The sequence below is a fragment of the Podarcis raffonei genome, chromosome 11 (genome assembly GCF_027172205.1).
Source record: "Podarcis raffonei isolate rPodRaf1 chromosome 11, rPodRaf1.pri, whole genome shotgun sequence".
Taxonomy (NCBI): domain Eukaryota; kingdom Metazoa; phylum Chordata; class Lepidosauria; order Squamata; family Lacertidae; genus Podarcis; species Podarcis raffonei.
The window spans coordinates 47,432,869-47,450,715 of NC_070612.1; the positions used below are offsets into that span (position 1 = coordinate 47,432,869).

The window sequence follows — 17,847 nt, forward strand, 5'->3', positions numbered from 1 at the left end:
GGGTGGGGGAGCAACTCAAATGGAATGAATTTTTAAAAGTCACTAGGGTAGAATAGAATCATAGAATTGTAGAGTTGGAAAGGACCCATCTAGTCCAACCCCCTACAATGCAGGAATATTTTGCCCAATGTGGGGCTTGAACCCTCAACCCTGAGATTAAGAGTCTCATGCTCTAGCAACTGAGCTACCCTGGGCACTTTCCAGGCTATGCCCACAGAAAGTGAACATGCCAGTACATTGCAAGACCCCAGTGAATAAAATCACTTCTCCTCTTAGTTCAATGTTGCAAATATTTGGAATTCTCTCTCTCCCCCACTCTTCCAAGGTGCTCTGTAAAATCCAAAGGTGGTACAGTCTCATGACTGATATTTTATAATGACTGAAGGATGGGGCAGCAGGCCAAAAGTGTTCCTGTATCGGCAAGGAGGAACCTTTGCCCTCAAGACTGTAAATAGGTAAGATTCCTCTTTAATATAAATAATCTTTCCAAAACGCAGATCAGTTTTATCCTGCTGTCAACGTTCTGGGCACATCTTGAAGATATACCAAACTGACTTTTTGCCCAGACACAATGTGAGACTGGGGTGATTACCCTGTGAGACATGCCTAAAAATGTATTTGAACATTATGAAGCCATCTATGCTGAATCTGCCAAATATACAATGCTGTCGTACAATCAGCTAAAGGGCTGATTCCAATTTAAAAACCTCTTTCCCACGCTTGTATCCACCGGAACTGCAACTTAGGTTTAAGATCTGTCACATTTGCCTTTTGTTAAGAGTGGACCTGTAGTTCCGGCTAAAAAAAAATGTATAAAGAAACCTGGTTTTCAAAAAGGTCTTCTTGTAGTTCCTTCCACATTTCCAATTCAAGTGCTGCTTTGTACTCTAGAGTTTCTCTTGTTTCCGGCTGGATTTCAGGAACATTACGTGGCTGAGATGATGGAACCAGCGGTGGCTCATTGGCACCTAAACCCTAAACATGGAAATGCTATTAGATAATCTTCAATGGAGTTGTGTCTTTCCAAACAAGAAAGGGTGCATTTCTGTTTACCTGAGAAGAATCGGACACCACAACTTCATGCATTTTCACAAGCCCATAATCTTCTAGAGTCACCGTGTATGAAAGCTCGGCTATCCTGTTGCTTGTCCTATAAACAAGAACAATAACATTTCATTTCTTCTCTCATTTGATATTAATCTTGCTCTCTACTGTCATCTGTTTACAATGGAACAAGCATGAGAAAAGTTGACTTATTTCTGCAGCAGTCTTTTCTCTCTTTCCTCCCCAAAAAGGTCTCGGGAGCTAAACAAGTTTTATATAAAGAAGTCAAACAATCCTGACTGTCAGACGACTGATCAAAACATGTTCATTGTAAAGGCCTTTGGCTATACACAATAAATTGTCTGATTGACTGACAGACCCAGACATGACGCCAATTCTCTTAGGAATATGGAACACAGAGAGTTGAAAAAGGAATAGCTGCTCTATTAGAGAAGTACAGAGCATTTATTCCTATTCATGAATAAAGAGGCTGGAGACCAAAATTATGATTCTTAGATACTGGTTACCAGCTAGTCTCTGGTCTGTCTGAATTTTCTCTCTTTCTTCCTCCTAATCACTTGTGTTGTAGCGCTGGCTATCAGGTTTGACTCGAGGCTTATTTTTCTGCATATCTGCAAACAGTTTTGTTTCAAAGCTCAGAATTAAATATTTGCTGCTACAAGTGTCTTACTTTTATATGCACACTCACAACCTGGCAAGTGTGAACCTAAAGGAAACACATTAAGGTCAACTGTCCACAAAATAAATGTTCCAGACTCTTTTCAGATGATTGTCTTGTTACTAAAAAAGTCAAAAAGTATCACTAAATAAACAAAAACATGAAACCCAAGTTGCGTACAGCAATAATTCTACAGTTTACATTTGTTTTTCAAGCTTCCTTTTACCCATTTTTAGTAAAGTTTAAATAGTTTTCTATGCAAATACACTGAAAAGTTGGGTAAACTTATCGAGTTACAGGAAATAAACATCTGACATTTGAAACAGATCAGTACAGTCACTTTCACATCAGTGAGTTGAGTTTGACACCAAATGCTAAAGTCAATTAGGTTTGGAGGGCTGCCATCTAGTGGCTACTAAGTTTGGGTACACTCATGCTTTTCAGAAAAAATCTTCTACATAATATACCGGAAAGTTTGATTGTGCAAACATATATTTTGAAATTAAATATATATTCACCATTAGAAAGTTACATAAATTAAAAATTCCAGGGTGCGCATTGTAATCAAATCTTTACCAAGTCAGCAGACAATGCTTGCATGACTGCTAAAGAAAGGCACATCTTTTGTGTACACTTCTACAAGTACAAACTGGTATCACTTTTCAAGTTCAACTGAGTGTATTCTTTCAGAAGCTCTGCAGCATCACAAGAGGATGGAAGTGATGTGGTCTCCCACACTATTGTTCCACTGGTCCCTTTTGTCCCCCAAAATTAAGAGTTATGCAAGCTCTTCAAAAATAAGTATTAAGAGTTTTACTAAACTCTTTACTAAACTAAGCAAAAATACAATAATTCAAAAAGGCCTATAGGAGTGTTAAACAGAACCAGCTATAACAGAGGAACCTCATTTTTCAAAGCTCATTGTACCCTTGTGCTGCTGTAACAGGGATCGTTTCACTGAAGGTCTGGCGCCAGCACTGTTCCCCACTGGTACCTAGAAAGCGGGTTTTTTCCATGGCCAAAATATTTGAAAGCTGGAGTCTTGCAACTCCCAGCAGTAAGTCTTTGGCTGTTTTATCTTTATGCCACAGCTCCACCAGCAATGGTATCCTGAAATACAGAAGAAAAAAATACACATAGCATACAGGAGTTTGTATTTTGTTCTCATAGATGGGTTTTTCCTCAGTTGCCGTAGGCCAGGATGGGTAGAAGAGATGCATTTTTTTTACATCTTTTGTGATGTTGGCGTAGATGAACTGGCAGACATTAATGCTACCCTGTGGCAAAATAGTACAACCACTTGAAGGAGTTCAAGGATGCTCAATTTTGCAAGAACATTTCACACCCATCAAAGTAATTTTCCATCCTAGAAATATACAATTGAGCGATATACTTTGACTTCCTGGATTTCCTGCATTTCTGAAAATAGGTCCCAATCCAAGGGAGGAACTATGGTGAAGTTGTTATCTTAAGGTTTCTCCATTCCTACTGGTTAGCCATTAACAACAGTAAAAACCCATCCGAACCTGTGTCACGTCACATTAGGAGTTAAAATTCAACAGCTTCCACAAGCAAGTAGTATTCCTTCTGAATACAATTGGTAGTGCCGCCCACTCTGTGGAACACCCTCCCTTCAGATGTGAAGGAAATAAGTAGCTATCCTTTTTAAAAGACATCTGAAGGCAGCCCTGTTTAGGGAAGTTTTTAATATTTAACGCTGTATTGTTTTTAATACTTGATTGGGAGCCGCCCAGAGTGGCTGGGGAACCTCAGCCAGATGGGCGGGGTATAAATAATAAATTATATTATTATTATTATTGAATGAGTTGCTCTGAAGTACATTCAGTTTAGAATAGGTTTGCAGGTTTCGAACTGAGTCAATGAATGATATAGGGCAGATTCCAGTCCCTACCAGTTGCACACAGAGAGCAAAGTGCAATCATACGAAGGGTTAGGTGACCAAATGTGCTTTGCGGGACCTAATCCATCACTTAGAAAACAACACACACAGAGAGAACCATATCCCCCTTTGTCACCTGCCACCCACTACTGTGCTGGGCAAGTACCTGGTTCTTCAAAGCATGCACCCAGATCTCTGGTATTCGACAATTTGAGTCCCTACCTGCCCTTGCATACAGGCTATACCCCCCGGTTGCTAGGACCACTAGAAACCAACCTACTCTCCGCTGTCCATTACCCCTATAGATGTGGAAGCGAATGAGACCTAAGCCACACACTGCAAGCGTCATGGCTCTGCGTTCTGCCCTTTGTGAAGATGATAGGATCATGCCCACGCTGCTGGAAAAAAGCAAAGCAGGGACAAATATTTAAATGGAACTTACTAGCAGGTACCATACCACCTCGCTGACACAAAACGTGCCACCTGAACTACCGTATTTTTCACTCTATAAGACGCATTTCCCCCTCCAAAAAATAGGGGGAAATGTGTGTGCATCTTATGGAGTGAATGCAGGCTCCATGGCTTCAGCGAAAGGAACGCAAAGCCTCCTGGGTTTGCTTCGCTGGAGAGGCGCTGCACAGCTTTCCCTCTCTGAGCAGCGCCCCTTCAGTGAAGCAGGAGGAGAAATGGAAGGGGCTCCGTTTCTCCTGCCGCTTTGCTGAAGGGGTGCTGCGTAGAGAGGGAGAGAATTTTTCCTCTCCCTCTAAAACTAGGTGCATCCTATGGTCGGGTGCTTCCTAGAGAGCGAAAAATACGGTAAATAACCAATCCTGAGGACAAATGTACAGGGTTGTATTTAATGTAGTGCTAAGGGGAATGCTCCCCAAACCCTCCAGAGCAGATCTAGATAAAGTGGGAAGATGGGGAGAAGATACAAGTTAGGTTGCGCTAGTGCTAACTTGCAATTTCAAAATGTACGTATGGTTAACTAGTTGTGAAGGAAAGAGAAATGTGCCAAATGCACAGATTGTTAAAATGGCACCCTTGTTACATACCTGAAGAAGGTATCCTGCAGCTGGTGGGGCATTGTTGCAAAATCAAATGCACAATATGACTGGGGAAGAAACACTTCCATGTTCTTCCTGACTTCCACGGGAGGGTTTGTCATAATGGGTGCAGCGCTTCCAAAAAACGGATATGAGTACCTATGGAGGTAAAAAGGTAAAGGTAAAGGACCCCTGGACGCTTAAGTCAAGTCAAAGGCGACTATGGGGTTGCGGTGCTCATCTCGCCTTCAGGCCGAGGGAGCCGGCGTTTGTCCACAGACAGATTTCCGGGTCATGTGGCCAGCATGACTAAACCGCTTCTGGTGCAACAAGACACCGTGACGGAAGCCAGAGTGCATGGAAACGCCGTTTACCTTCCTGCCACAGTGGTACCTATTTATCTACTCACACTGGCATGCTTTCAAACTGCTAGGTTGGCAGGAGCTGGGACAGAGGAATGGGAGCTCATCCCATCGTGGGGATTCGAACCACCAACCTTCTGATTGGCAAGCTCAAGATGCTCAGTGGTTTAGACCACAGTGCCACCCGTGTCCCATTGAGAAATAAATAAATAAATAATATTAATATTATAACAAATTCAGTGCTAATAGCTTATGACTTCAAGACCTTTAAGTAAATGAACTTCAAGCTAACTAATGGCTTAATGGCATATCTTAACATGCCGTGGTATTCAACTGAGTTTATTCAGAGTATACCTATTGAAATTAATGAAGAGGACTTAAGTTAGGTCCATTAATTTCTGTGGGTCTTCTATGAATCAAACTTATATGAATGCCACACCATTATTTCTATCAAACAATACGCTCCTATCGCCTCTCACTATTGGCCCTGCTGGTTGAGGATGGTGGGCATTAGAGTCCAACAACATCTTGAAGGGACACTGGATTCCCATTGCTCCCGAGAGGCAAGACTGCCTTGCATCCTTTGTTTTATTTTCTAAAGTAAGGGAGCAGAGTGTGACAGTGATCCTGCGCCCAGTAACAAGATGCAGTTGGGTATTGTTAAGAATATTTCTAGCGGTGTGAGTTTTAATATGTTGCTGCAGATTTCCCCTGGTGCTCCCCAGGATTACATTTTTGGTCACCACTAGGGAACTGAAACATAAAATTCTTCCTGGACTTCATATACCAAGTTTCATTCAATGGACACTTCACATTCCATAAAACAGAAGGCCAAGTGGGCCAGTTAAACAACAAAAATTACACAGCCCAAAAGTGATACGCTTGTGCCCAATTTCCATGAAGTTACTCCTTTCAGTATTTCCCCAGCTTTTTAAAAAAACTTTCTAATTTAGCGTGTACACTGGGGTCTTCAATCCAGAAACATAGCTAAAAACCCACAAGTTGCAACAAGAGCATTGTGAGTTTATAAAGAAATGTGCCAATTAAAGAAAAGGGAATATTCAGGCAAGACATGTTTGTCCATGAATGGAAGCTGCAAGACCTGCACATAGTTGGAGATTGCCCTCTTACAGTGTACAGTGTTGTTGTTTAGTCATGTCCGACTCTTCGTGACCCCATGGACCAGAGCACGCCAGGCACTCCTGTCTTCCACTGCCTCCTGCAGTTTAGTCAAACTCATACTGGTAGCTTCAAGAACACTGCCTAAGCATCTCATCCTCTGTCATCCCCTTCTCCTTGCACCCTCCATCTTTCCCAACATCAAGGTCTTTTCCAGGGAGTCTTCTCTTCTCATGAGGTGGCCAAAGTACTGGAGTCTCAGCTTCAGGATCTGTCCTTCCAGTGAGCACTCAGGGCTATCTTAAGAATGGATAGGTTTGATCTTCTTGCAGTCCATGGGACTCTCAAGAGTCTCCTCCAGCACCATAATTCAAAAGCATCAATTCTTCGGCAATCAGCCTTCTTTATGGTCCAGCTCTCACTTCCATACATCACTACTGGGAAAACCATAGCTTTAACTATATGGACCTTTGTTGGCAAGGTGAGGTCTCTGCTTTTTAAGATGCTGTCTAGGTTTGGCATTGCTTTTCTCCCAAGAAGCAGGCATCTTTTAATTTCATGGCTGCTGTCACCATCTGCAGTGATCATGGAGCCCAAGAAAGTAAAATCTCTCACTGCCTCCATTTCTTCCCCTTCTATTTGCCAGGAGGTGATGGGACCAGTGGACAGTGTACAGTACCTGTGTCCTATCCTCAGAATTATAGGGACAAGTCTCTCCTAAGAAAGATGCAATTACCCATAGTTTTAGATCAAGTTCACGATGAGCAAGAAGTTTGTTATTTACAGGGCACATAGAAGTGATCATGGTGACACTGTGTACCTAGACTTCCAGATCCTTTCATGGACTGGTAACTGGTTAAGGGACAGGAAGCAATGGGAAAATAAATTGAAAGTTCTCCCAATGAAGAGATGTGAAATAATGATCTAACACATGCTTTACCTTAACATACAATTGACGGGAAACCCAGTATCCAGATTATGGAGAGTTCTTAAGTCTATTGAGAAACAAAAGTGATGGGATGCTGCCGGAACAGCAATTTTTTGACCTGTGGTAGATTCAGAGGTACTGGCCTGCTGAGTCTGAGAAGCGGGTGCTCGGGCATTCGAGGCTGAAGAGAAAACAGACAGCACATTGTCTTTTAAGATAGATGCTGACACATTCCCAACTTGAGAGCCCCTGCTGTACAAGTTCTAATACTTGAAAGTAAGAAGTTTTTGATTTTTTTTCTGGAGAAAGTTTAGTTTTCTTTCCTTTTTTTTTATTGGGTTTTATAAACAAGAATAATGTTATACAAATAAGTATACCAAGTTTTCTCATGTCATTTGTGTATCACAAAAATAGCATAATAAATGTGGAAAAATATCTACAACATATGTTTCATTGTTAGTGGTCAATGTATGATTTCTTGGCTTATGAATTGGTTTAAACAATTAGGAAGAAGAATAAAAGAAAAAGAAAAAAAGGGGGAGTGAGAAGTTGGGTTGGGTCGGGTGGTTATGCTTCTATTATTCTACTTAGTGTGTGTGAGGGGTTGTGTCAGCGTTACTTGTATGGGTTCTCTTACTATTCCCTTGTTGTATTTCCTTGGTGGTGAGAGAGGTTGGGGCTGGCCAAGGGTGTGGTTGGTTGTCTTTGGTTGGCTGTACTGAGAATTGTTTTTGTGTGAGAGTAGGGTGTGAGTGTGTATTTTTGAATCAGGTTAGCCATATTGATTCATATGCTGTTGGTGGATTCTTGTCATCTTGTTGGGCTGTGTATGTGATAAAGGGGAGCCATACCGGGGTGAAGGAGTCTTCTTCTATTTGTCCCCGTGTCAGTTTCAGTTTATTGGTTAGTTTTTCTAATAAGGGTGTTTCCCATACTAAGCCCCCCCCCCCTTCTAAACCTAAATGTTGGAACTAGCTGTACAGCATCATAGCCTGTGGCCAAACACAGCTGATGACAATTTGAAGGTAAGCCACGTGGTGCAGGCTGGTCCACGTGGCAAACAAAAAATAGCATACCAAAAATAGGTGTTCATATTTCAAGCAGCCTTCACACATTGGCCCTATCATGCAAAGTGGCCACAGGCTGGAGGCTATGCTCCTGCATTCTGTTCACAAGGGAAGGGAGCAGTGCTTAAAGGTAAAGGTACCCCTGACCATTTGGTCCAATTGTGACCGACTCTGGGGTTGCGGCACTCATCTCGCTTTATTGGCCGAGGGAGCCAGCGTCCAACTTCCGGGTCATGTGGCCAGCATGACTAAGCCACTTCTGGCAAACCAGAGCAGTGCACGGAAATGCCGTTTACCTTCCCGCCGGAGTGGTACCTATTTATCTACTTGCACTTTGACGTGCTTTCGAACTGCTAGGTTGGCAGGAGCAGGGACCAAGCAACGGGAGCTCACCCCGTTGCGGGGATTCGAACCGCTGACCTTCTGATCAGCAAGTCCTAGGCTCTGTGGTTTAGACCGCAGCACCACCCGCATCCCGGAGCAGTGCTTAGACCCAAGCAATTTACTTGAATACAAATATCTGCCCAGTTCTTCAACTGCAGAGCTAAACCACACATCACAAATTTAAAACCTTACATCGCCCGCAGTTCACTGGTTGACCGCAGATAACTCTCTCCCTCTTACTGGAGTCTTCAGAATATTTTAAGTTGCATTCTTGCATAGTGAATGATCACCCATTTCCTTGCATCAGTTTACCAAGCAATCATAAAGAAAACAGTATTTTGTGGTAGATATGACAGCTGTAAATTTATAAACATTTGCTTTGATGTGCTGCCTACCTTTTTTCTGTGCCTTTGGGTTCTTGTCATGCTGCAGACTTTCCACTTCGCTGTCTGTCGCGTCATCTTTTATGGGAGGAGAATGGCTAACCCGGGGTAATGCGTTTTGAGAACTAGGCTCAGGACTCCTTTTTTGATCACGCACTGGAGATGAAGCTCTTTTCACATTTTCAGACTCAACCTTTGAAGATAACTGAGGCTGAACGAAATAATAGTGCCTAGTTTAAACACATGATCCTCGGATGAGGGGCAGTATAGAAATTTAATAAATTATAATAACAATAACTTCATTTCATACATGCGTAACAGCAATAATATTTTCTATTTTTATTTGCATTTTTAAAAGTATATAAAAAGGAGAACAATTGAGTTGTACCTGAGAAACTCTGCTATCTTTTTGAAGAGATACCGATACCCCAACAGTGGGAGCCATATCCAAAGGGACAGGTGGCAGCTTTTGCCGGGCTCTGTTAGGTGGAACAAGAATATATGCTCCTTCAATTGCTACTGGATGTTGAAGGATTTCCACGCTTCCTTTCTTCAACAGCCCAGTTAAAAGTATTTCAGTGCTTCCAAGAGACTGGTCCCCACAGCAAAGATGGATCTATGTTTCAAAAGGGTATCATGAAAGTGACTATAATGAGCATTCAGTACAAAAACGATTACTTACACCCAACCAATGACATCCAAATGGAAACATTATGTCCTTTAAAAAAAAAAAGTGTTTGTAATGGATGCTGGAATAAAATAAGCCAAACAGCCCTCTTTAGAAGGTTATCCAGACTGCCTAATCTTCCCAGACTGTCTTATCCTCTGAAACCCTGTATTCTTCAGGTCAAAACATAGCAAGAGACTCCAAGTGGTCATGTTTCAGTACACGATAAGCCACAACTCACAAGCTCACAAGCTGTAAAGGGGAAGGAAGAAGGAAAGGCCAAGATGGAGCATTTTTGTAGCTTGAGGGTGCTCCTGAATCCATCTTTGTCACTAGAGGCACAACTGACATCTGGGGCTAGAAATGCCTTCTCCCAACTTTGGCTGGTACATCTGCTGTGACCAGGATAACCTGACCACAGTGGTCCATGCAATGGTAATCGTAAGAGTTGACTACTGTAGCATGCTTTATATGGGCTGCCCTTATAACTATCTGGTCCAGAAGCTGCAACTAGGACAGAATTCGGCAGGTTACTGGTAGCGATGCTAATTTGCTGAGAGAGCTGCATCGGTTGTTGATTTCCTACCAGGGCAGGCTCAAGGTTCTTGTGTTAATTTACAGAGCCATAAACAATTTGGGTACAATGTACTTTAAGGAGTAGCCTGATTCTTTATGCTGTACCTCAATTACCAAGATCCCCTGGTGGTGTACTTTTGGTGTCTCTCTGCCATGCCCCTGAGGTTTGGTTGTCCTTTACCAGGGAGCAAGCTTTTAGTGTGGCAGCTCTGAAGAACTCCTTGTCCATAGAAAAGAAAGTCTAGCAAGCTTTCTTTTAGACATTCTCTAAAAACTGAGCAGTTCCTATTTTTTTACCAAGCAGTTTATACTGATACTACTGTAGTATTAGGTTCTTATGCTGCCCACTGCCTTGTTTTTCTATTTTTATGAAGGTGCAGCTCATAAAATTAACAACATATCAAAAAAGTATAACAGTCCTTAAATTTGATCTGCCATAACACCCTAAATTCTTATGGTATCCTCTTAACAATTTGGACTGAAGAGGAGTCACACGCTTCGAAACAAGATGCAACAGCTAAATCTTTGTTTACCAGAGAGCAGAAATGGATGCATACCTTCAACTTTGAGTGAGCAAAAAAATAAGCTCTTAGAACTTCAATGCTGCTGCGTATTCTAACAGATGCTCTTTCTGGCTCAAAGTTTGGATTGATCAAATCAGTGAATGGTTCGTTGGTAACATCATTGCCCAGGAGTGAATAGTAGAAGAAGAACTCGGGCTGTCGTTCTGGAAGTTTCATTGTGGTAGGTATTAGCTGTTACAAAAAAAGAGCAGAAAAATGCAAACAATAGGTCCTCAACACTGCTCATATGAAGTTGTGAATGTCCATGTCTATTATCAAAAGAAGTGCTGTATTCCAACGTCTATTCAAGTTTTAAATATTTAACATGGATAACATCAAAAGCTAAGGAATTCCAAGGCTGGAAAGTTGTTCTTGCTCACTCTCCCAAGCTCCTCCCATCATGAGGGCAACACTGTAACTTTGAGGTTGGTTTAGATTTTTAACAGCAATAAAGGGAACAATCATTCTTATACAGAATCAGGGGGTTATGAAGTACCACAAAGTCATGCTGTAATGACACATGTTTTTTCACATATTAATCACCCAGAGTCTGAAAGCTCTACCTCAGGCCAAACCAGATAGTAGTATAATGGATTAGCATTATTACCTGTTCTAACTGTGTAGCAAATGCAACAGTGACAGACAGAACAAAGTAGTCTCTGCAATATTCTGCTGGTCCAATTTGATGGTATCCTTCCTCTTCGTTAAGCACTGCTGCAAGATTTTTGGGATCCAACCCAAGTTGCTGAAGAGGTACTTTAAAAAGAAAACAAATGCCTTCAGTTGTATTCTGAACATAATAAAATCTATTGGGAGCTGAAAATATAGAGAGATGAAATTCAGAGAGGACAGTGTCTTTAAAAAACCCTATTAGCCCTGGGCTAGTAAGGGGCTGAATAAACCCCATGTCAGTCTAGTCACCAGTTACAACAGGGATGGGGGATGTGCAGCCCTTCAGATGTTGCTGGATTTCAATTCCCATCATCCCAGACCTGATGAAAGTTGGAGTCCAACGTCTGGAGGACTACAATTTCTACATCCCTGACCTACACGGATTTAATCTCAAAGCAGATTAAAGGACAGAAAACAGCTATGTAAACCCTAACTCTCCACTTTTTAATACTTTATTTGCCTGGCCTGCTGGCATTGATAGTCTATGTTTAAGGATAAGGATTCACCTTCCTGGTTTGTTTTTTTGTAAGACGTATCATATCAGTTTCATGAAGACCAGAGAATAACCATCTGTACAACCTAAAGTTATACCACACATACCCAACACCTGTGTTTTATTTGTCTTATGCTTTTTACAGAAACTTGCCCAGAAGTGTTGGACACAGCTAGTAAAAGAATAAGTTAACAAAACAGAGACAGAAACAAGGAAATTAACTGTTTACAATATTCCACTTAACCACTGTACTAATCTTGACAACAAAATTTAAACAAGCTTTAGGACAGAGAATCATATGAAAAATAAGGGGAAAAGATGAAAGCTTAATACAGAGTAAAGATGAAAACTTAATGTAGAATAAAGATGAAAGGTGAAAACTTAATATAGACCAAAGCTTTAAAATAGGATAACTGAATACATTGCTTTTCTGTCTTCAATTAATTACTACTTTTTATCTAGAAAAGCAGAAAAAATATAATCAAATACATACAGAGAAAATAAAATAACAAAATATAACATATAAAATTCACAAGTGGTTAAGATATAAAAATAATTCTTTATGTAATAAAGTAGGAATGGAGAACCTGTAGCCCCCTTGATGTTGCTGGGACTCCAGCTCCCATTAGCTCCAGCCAGCATGGCCAATCATCAGGGATGATGGGAAGTGTAGTCCTACAGCATCATGACACTGACAGATTGTCCACCTTTACCATAAAAGACTGGAAAAGAACCCTTGCAAACCACTCTGATACAGGACGGGCCATTAAGATTTTTAATGTGAATATTCAAATGTTCTTAGCCCTGAAACTTTGTCAAAATGAGCAAAGATGAAATCACTTCAACTGTCAGAAATCAAGTATCAAATCTCTCAGACTTCAGGTTTAAAGGATCAAGTTTTTCCTGCCCAACAGAACTCCAAAACCCACCATCTGGAGCCAGGTGCAAAGTAGCACCATGAGGGTAGGTATAAATTTAGAATTAAGTAAGGGAATACTGCTGAGCAGATGCTCAGCCCAAGGATTTGTGATCAGAACAAAAGAGGAAACAAAGCAGAATACAGAGGATTTGTACAGTGAATTTGCCAATACTAACCAAGGATATTTTAGGATCTCCATCAACGTGATGTAACTGCAGAATTCCCACAATTTTCAGAATATAATAGCGTTTGGTAACGTGTTCATTATTCTACTAACCTGTTACATCTCTGGGAGGTGCGTCCTTCGCTTTAAAGCCATCTGTGGATGCCTTAGTATCAGTTTCTAGCATTAGACTGAGTTGCAGCTCAGATTTAAATTTTGTGTATCTATTGCTCAGTAATGGATACCATTTTGGCGGCTGCAGAGATTTGATTAAAACAAAAAGCTGGGTGAAAGCACACTTACAAAATTATACATACACGGTATTGTCGTCAAATAAAATCTCTTTCTAAGTTGGCTACGTTTTACAGGATCTTACATTTAAAGTTAAGCCTAAGACAAAGAATAGTTGTGATCATACAATACTGTTACAGCAGAAGTGAAATTATATCATGTGTACATAGACAGTTCTCACCTCAATTTTCAATTTATTTTTTTAAAAAGGGAAAAAAGAGGACAAGACTTTGGCCCTAATCCAGAGATCTGAGAACAGAAGTAATACTCTCTTTCCCTAGTAGACAGATGATTGCCAGAGATAATCTGTTTAGAGGCAGAGGGCATGACTGCCCTGGCTTTAGAATTCCTTGTCCATAGAAGGGCTCCAAGAGCACATAATATGTTCACCACCTACAGCTGAACTTTCTATATCCAGAATAATTCTGCACTTGACTCTGCTGCCATCTGTTCATGGAAATCTTAATTCCCTCCATGAAAAAAAAAAGTTTAGAAAAGCTAGTCATTCCCCCCACCAAAAAAAAGTACAAAGCAACTATTTAGAGCATGTATCATAGGTTATTATTTGCATTTAGCCTGCTATGGTGGACAAAGGCATATCCATTAAATCCCTTTAGTAAATAATAGCAAGATATTTATCTGCTACCAACCATGGCAGATAATCATCTTAATGGACAGGCCATTGACCTGAGCTTTGTTATCAGGTTATATAAATAAATATGCAGCTGCTTAAATTTTTCTTGAATAGCCAGTCATTTTAATGACTGTTCTGTACTGTTTCTAATTGGCTTAAAATGTTGTTATAGTTTCATACACTGTCCTGGTATTTTAATATAGGGCTATATTTAAATACAGTGTAACCTCGGTTGTCGAACGTAATCCGTTCCGGAAGACCGTTCCACTTCCGAAACATTCGACAACCGAGGCTCAATGGGTGGCCGGAAAATTCAATTGAAAAAATAGAGAAACATGTCTTGGAAGCCATTCGACTTCCAAGGTGCGTTCGAAAATGGAAGCATTCACTTCAGGGTTGTCGGCATTTGAAAGCCGAAACATTCGACTTCCGAAGCGTTCGACAATCAAGGTTCCACTGTACTTCCATAATACCGGCCTGCCCACAGAGACAGGAGAGGAACAGCCTGGTTACCAAAAAGGAAGAGGAATGGGGAACGCAGTGGAAAACTCAGAGTGGGCACAACAGCTCTCTGCTGCCTTGCCCCTCCATGTAACCAGCAGCGGTGCATAGTTTTGGGAAACCAGGTAAACAACACCGACCCGCCAGCTGATATCTGGTACAGCTCAGACACAGGTTTACCACCCCAATGAGCAAATATGTCTAGAATCTGCCATTCAATAAGAGAATGAAAATCAATACCATTTAATCTGGTGTATCTGATAAAGGAGCACACATTCATTTATTGTGACGTTTTTAAGCCGGGTTCTATACAATACCTGTTTCTTCTCTTGAGCAACTCTCAAATCTAGTATAATGTAACCTACAGGCTCTTTGGCGGAAGAGAGAGAATCCACAGAAAAGCATTGTAACTTGATAGGTGTACGCTGTAATCTGCAAGGAAATAAATATGCAATACCATTAAGGCACTGGAAGCAGTTACATAAGCTTTTGGCTCCCCAATGGTACACGCAACATTTTTACTGATAAAACTTACCCAGATATTATCAGAAACAGTAGTAAGTATTTTAATTTATATTATACTGCAAGTATTTCTTCTTAATAATAAGGAAACTTTAGCAGTTAACAAGCGCATATAAAATTTTCCAACCTCTCAAATAGGCTCCAGGTATATGGCAACAGTTAAATATAGGAAAGCTGGTTACTTTTCTTGGAGGTGAAAACACAAGAGCTTAAGACTGCTCTTTTTAGTAACTATCTGAGCTTTCTAGCCAAATGCTATACAGAAAAGGGGATGGAATACACCCATAAGTTTTCCAGTACAGTTCAGGCTAAGTTATTTATAGCCATTCTTTACAAGATTCTAAATACATGCAACAAGCACACACTCAAGCAATTCAGAAATCTTTTGAGAAAATAACCTGTGTTGGTGAAGTGCTTTCCTGTCAAGTTCCCAAGCTAACTCTGTGGCAAATTCAGGTTGATCAATATGTTCTACAGGGTCTGTAGCTAGAGTTTCACCATCAAACTTTGCTTCTACCACAAGCATATGCTTTGGACGTTTTGGAAAGTAACGCCCTGGAAAAGGAAAAAAGCACATTTATTAGATAGCGCCTTCATAAACAGCTGATAGTATACTATTTAGGGCATGATGTAGCTGCTTAATAATCACAAACTCCTGGGCACATTGCAGAATCGGATATATAATCAAAGGCTGTTCCTTGGTTACCTGTACAAACACATCTTTCAAAGAGCTGGACCAATTCTGCATTGGAACACAACATTACAAAAAGAAACGGGAAGCAGATCGCAACTAAAACTGCTTGTGTGCACAGTCTGCAGTGCACAAGAACTACACAGAGCAAGAACTACACCAATAAAGTGACTGGGTCATAACTGGCAGTCACTTGTGTGATGGCGTGGTGAGTCATGGGAAGAGATTTTGATTTTCTGACAGCCAGCATGCTGACCCTCCAGCTTTCCACCTGGAAGGAAACACTGAAAGGTAAGGAAGGCAGGCTTAGGATAACTCATAGTGTTTAGTTCAGTTCTGGTACACAAAACCAATTCCTGGGCTCAGAATTCTGTGTATGCCAGTTACTGAATCTCCTGACTGTAGTAAAAAATGAGGCAGATCTTGCAAACTTTAAGTCTATGAACTTCTTTAAGTTATACTGTGATATACACATACTACAGCTGCAATTCTGTTCACATCTGGAGTTCAATGGGACCATTAGTAAATATGTGTGGAGTGTTTGTTTTGATCTGTGTGGATCTATCTACTGATGGAGAAGAAATAAAAGGCAAGTAGAAAGGTAAATAGAGAACTTTTTTCTACCATATGTTTAAATATGGACTAATTTCATATTGCCTTAAGTTTTCACTGTATCTTTACTTAACATTTTCACCAGTAACATTTTAATAATTGTCATTCCTCACTATGCTACAAGCCACAATAAACTAGATAGTTGAAGGAGAATGCAACGTACATTTTAAGATCAGGTTAAAATTACTATGAACAAATCAACCAATAAAAGATTGCTGAAGTCAGCATTTTAATCTTTTTGAAAGTTAGATGGTGTATAAGCAGAAAATAAAATATACATACATTGAAAAGAACTTGGAAGAACCACAATATGCAGGAGTTCGTGGATTTTTTTTAAAAAAAGTAAGCACTCCTAATTCTAACACATCACAAACAATGTAACAAGAAGTACCAGCTACATATTGCTTCTTTGAGAATATGTACATAAGATCCCCAGGTTTCCTGAGTTCAAACCCTGCTCATCTCATGCCCATCTTTAGAATGACAAGGTACTGGTTTCCAAAGAAATGTTACAACAATGTTTTCCTGTGCAATACCATACTATTCTGAGAAGACAGGCAATGTCTACTGTAATAACTCAGTACTAAATTTCTGAAGCAGTAGCACAGGATTATGAATCTGACTACATATGCTGTTTTTGTGCCATCTATTAATCCTATTCCCCTTATACCTGATCATTCTGTTCACAAATTTCTCCCTTCCTTTTGCCAGCTTTTATGTTGTAAGCACCAGAACTCTGCCACCGAAATGAGAAACTGAAGCCCGCAAAGAATTTACAACCTTGGATCTGAAAGCCTTAGTTGTTAGCTCAAGGACATGATGGTAAAGTGGGGTAATAAATAAATAAATAAATAAATTATTATTTGTACCCCGCCCATCTGGCTGGGTTTCCCCAGCCACTCTGGGCGGCTTCCACAAAGACAAAAAGTACACTAAGATGTCACATATTAAAAACTTCCCTGTAGCTGCCTTAAGATGTCTTCTGAATGTCAGGTAGTTGTTTATCTCTTTGACATCAGATGGGAGAGCGTTCCACAGGGCGGGCGCCACTACCAAGAAGGCTCTCTTCCTGGTTCCCTGTAGCTTTGCTTCTTGCAATGAGGGAACCGCCAGAAGGCCCTCGGCGCTGGACCTCAGGGTCCGGGCAGAACGATGGAGGTGGAGACGCTCCTTCAGGTATACTGGGCCGAGGCCATTTAGGGCTTTAAAGGTCAGCACCAACACTTTGAATTGTGCTCGGAAACATACTGGGAGCCAATGTAGGTCTTTCAAGACCGGGGTTATGTGGTCTCAGCGGCCGCGCCCAGTCACCAGTCTAGCTGCCGCATTCTGGATTAGTTGTAGTTTCTGGGTCACCTTCAAAGGTAGCCCCACATAGAACGCATTGCAGTAGTCCAAGTAGGAGATAACTAGAGCATGCACCACTCTGGCGAGACAGTCTGCGGACAGGTAGGGTCTCAGCCTGCGTACCAGATGGAGCTGGTAGACAGCTGCCCTGGATACAGAATTGACCTGCGCCTCCATGGGATGGTTAGCAATAGTTGTAGAAATGCTCAGACATGCTCTCTCCTGTTTCCTTTGCTTAATGAATTAAAGATGCAACTCTGGTACTCTATATTTTCAAAAGAAGA

General features: G+C 40.9%; 1 protein-coding gene across 2 annotated transcripts in view; it reads right to left on the reverse strand.

Moving 5' to 3' along the window:
• Positions 1–17,847, reverse strand: part of CEP120 (centrosomal protein 120) — a 38,280-nt gene that overhangs the window by 18,189 nt on the left and 2,244 nt on the right. Inside the window, exons 2-13 of one of the 2 annotated variants that reach the window (XM_053408142.1) lie at positions 15,312–15,468; positions 14,709–14,823; positions 13,080–13,221; positions 11,326–11,474; positions 10,713–10,910; positions 9,301–9,528; positions 8,925–9,123; positions 7,091–7,259; positions 4,679–4,828; positions 2,651–2,833; positions 1,054–1,150; positions 823–975 (exon numbers count right to left, since the gene is read on the reverse strand). In XM_053408142.1, the coding sequence (XP_053264117.1) occupies positions 823–975; positions 1,054–1,150; positions 2,651–2,833; positions 4,679–4,828; positions 7,091–7,259; positions 8,925–9,123; positions 9,301–9,528; positions 10,713–10,910; positions 11,326–11,474; positions 13,080–13,221; positions 14,709–14,823; positions 15,312–15,468 (1,940 nt within the window). Of the gene's footprint in view, positions 1–822; positions 976–1,053; positions 1,151–2,650; positions 2,834–4,678; positions 4,829–7,090; positions 7,260–8,924; positions 9,124–9,300; positions 9,529–10,712; positions 10,911–11,325; positions 11,475–12,470; positions 12,591–13,079; positions 13,222–14,708; positions 14,824–15,311; positions 15,469–17,847 lie in introns of those variants that run through there. The other variant, XM_053408143.1, reaches the window with a different exon arrangement.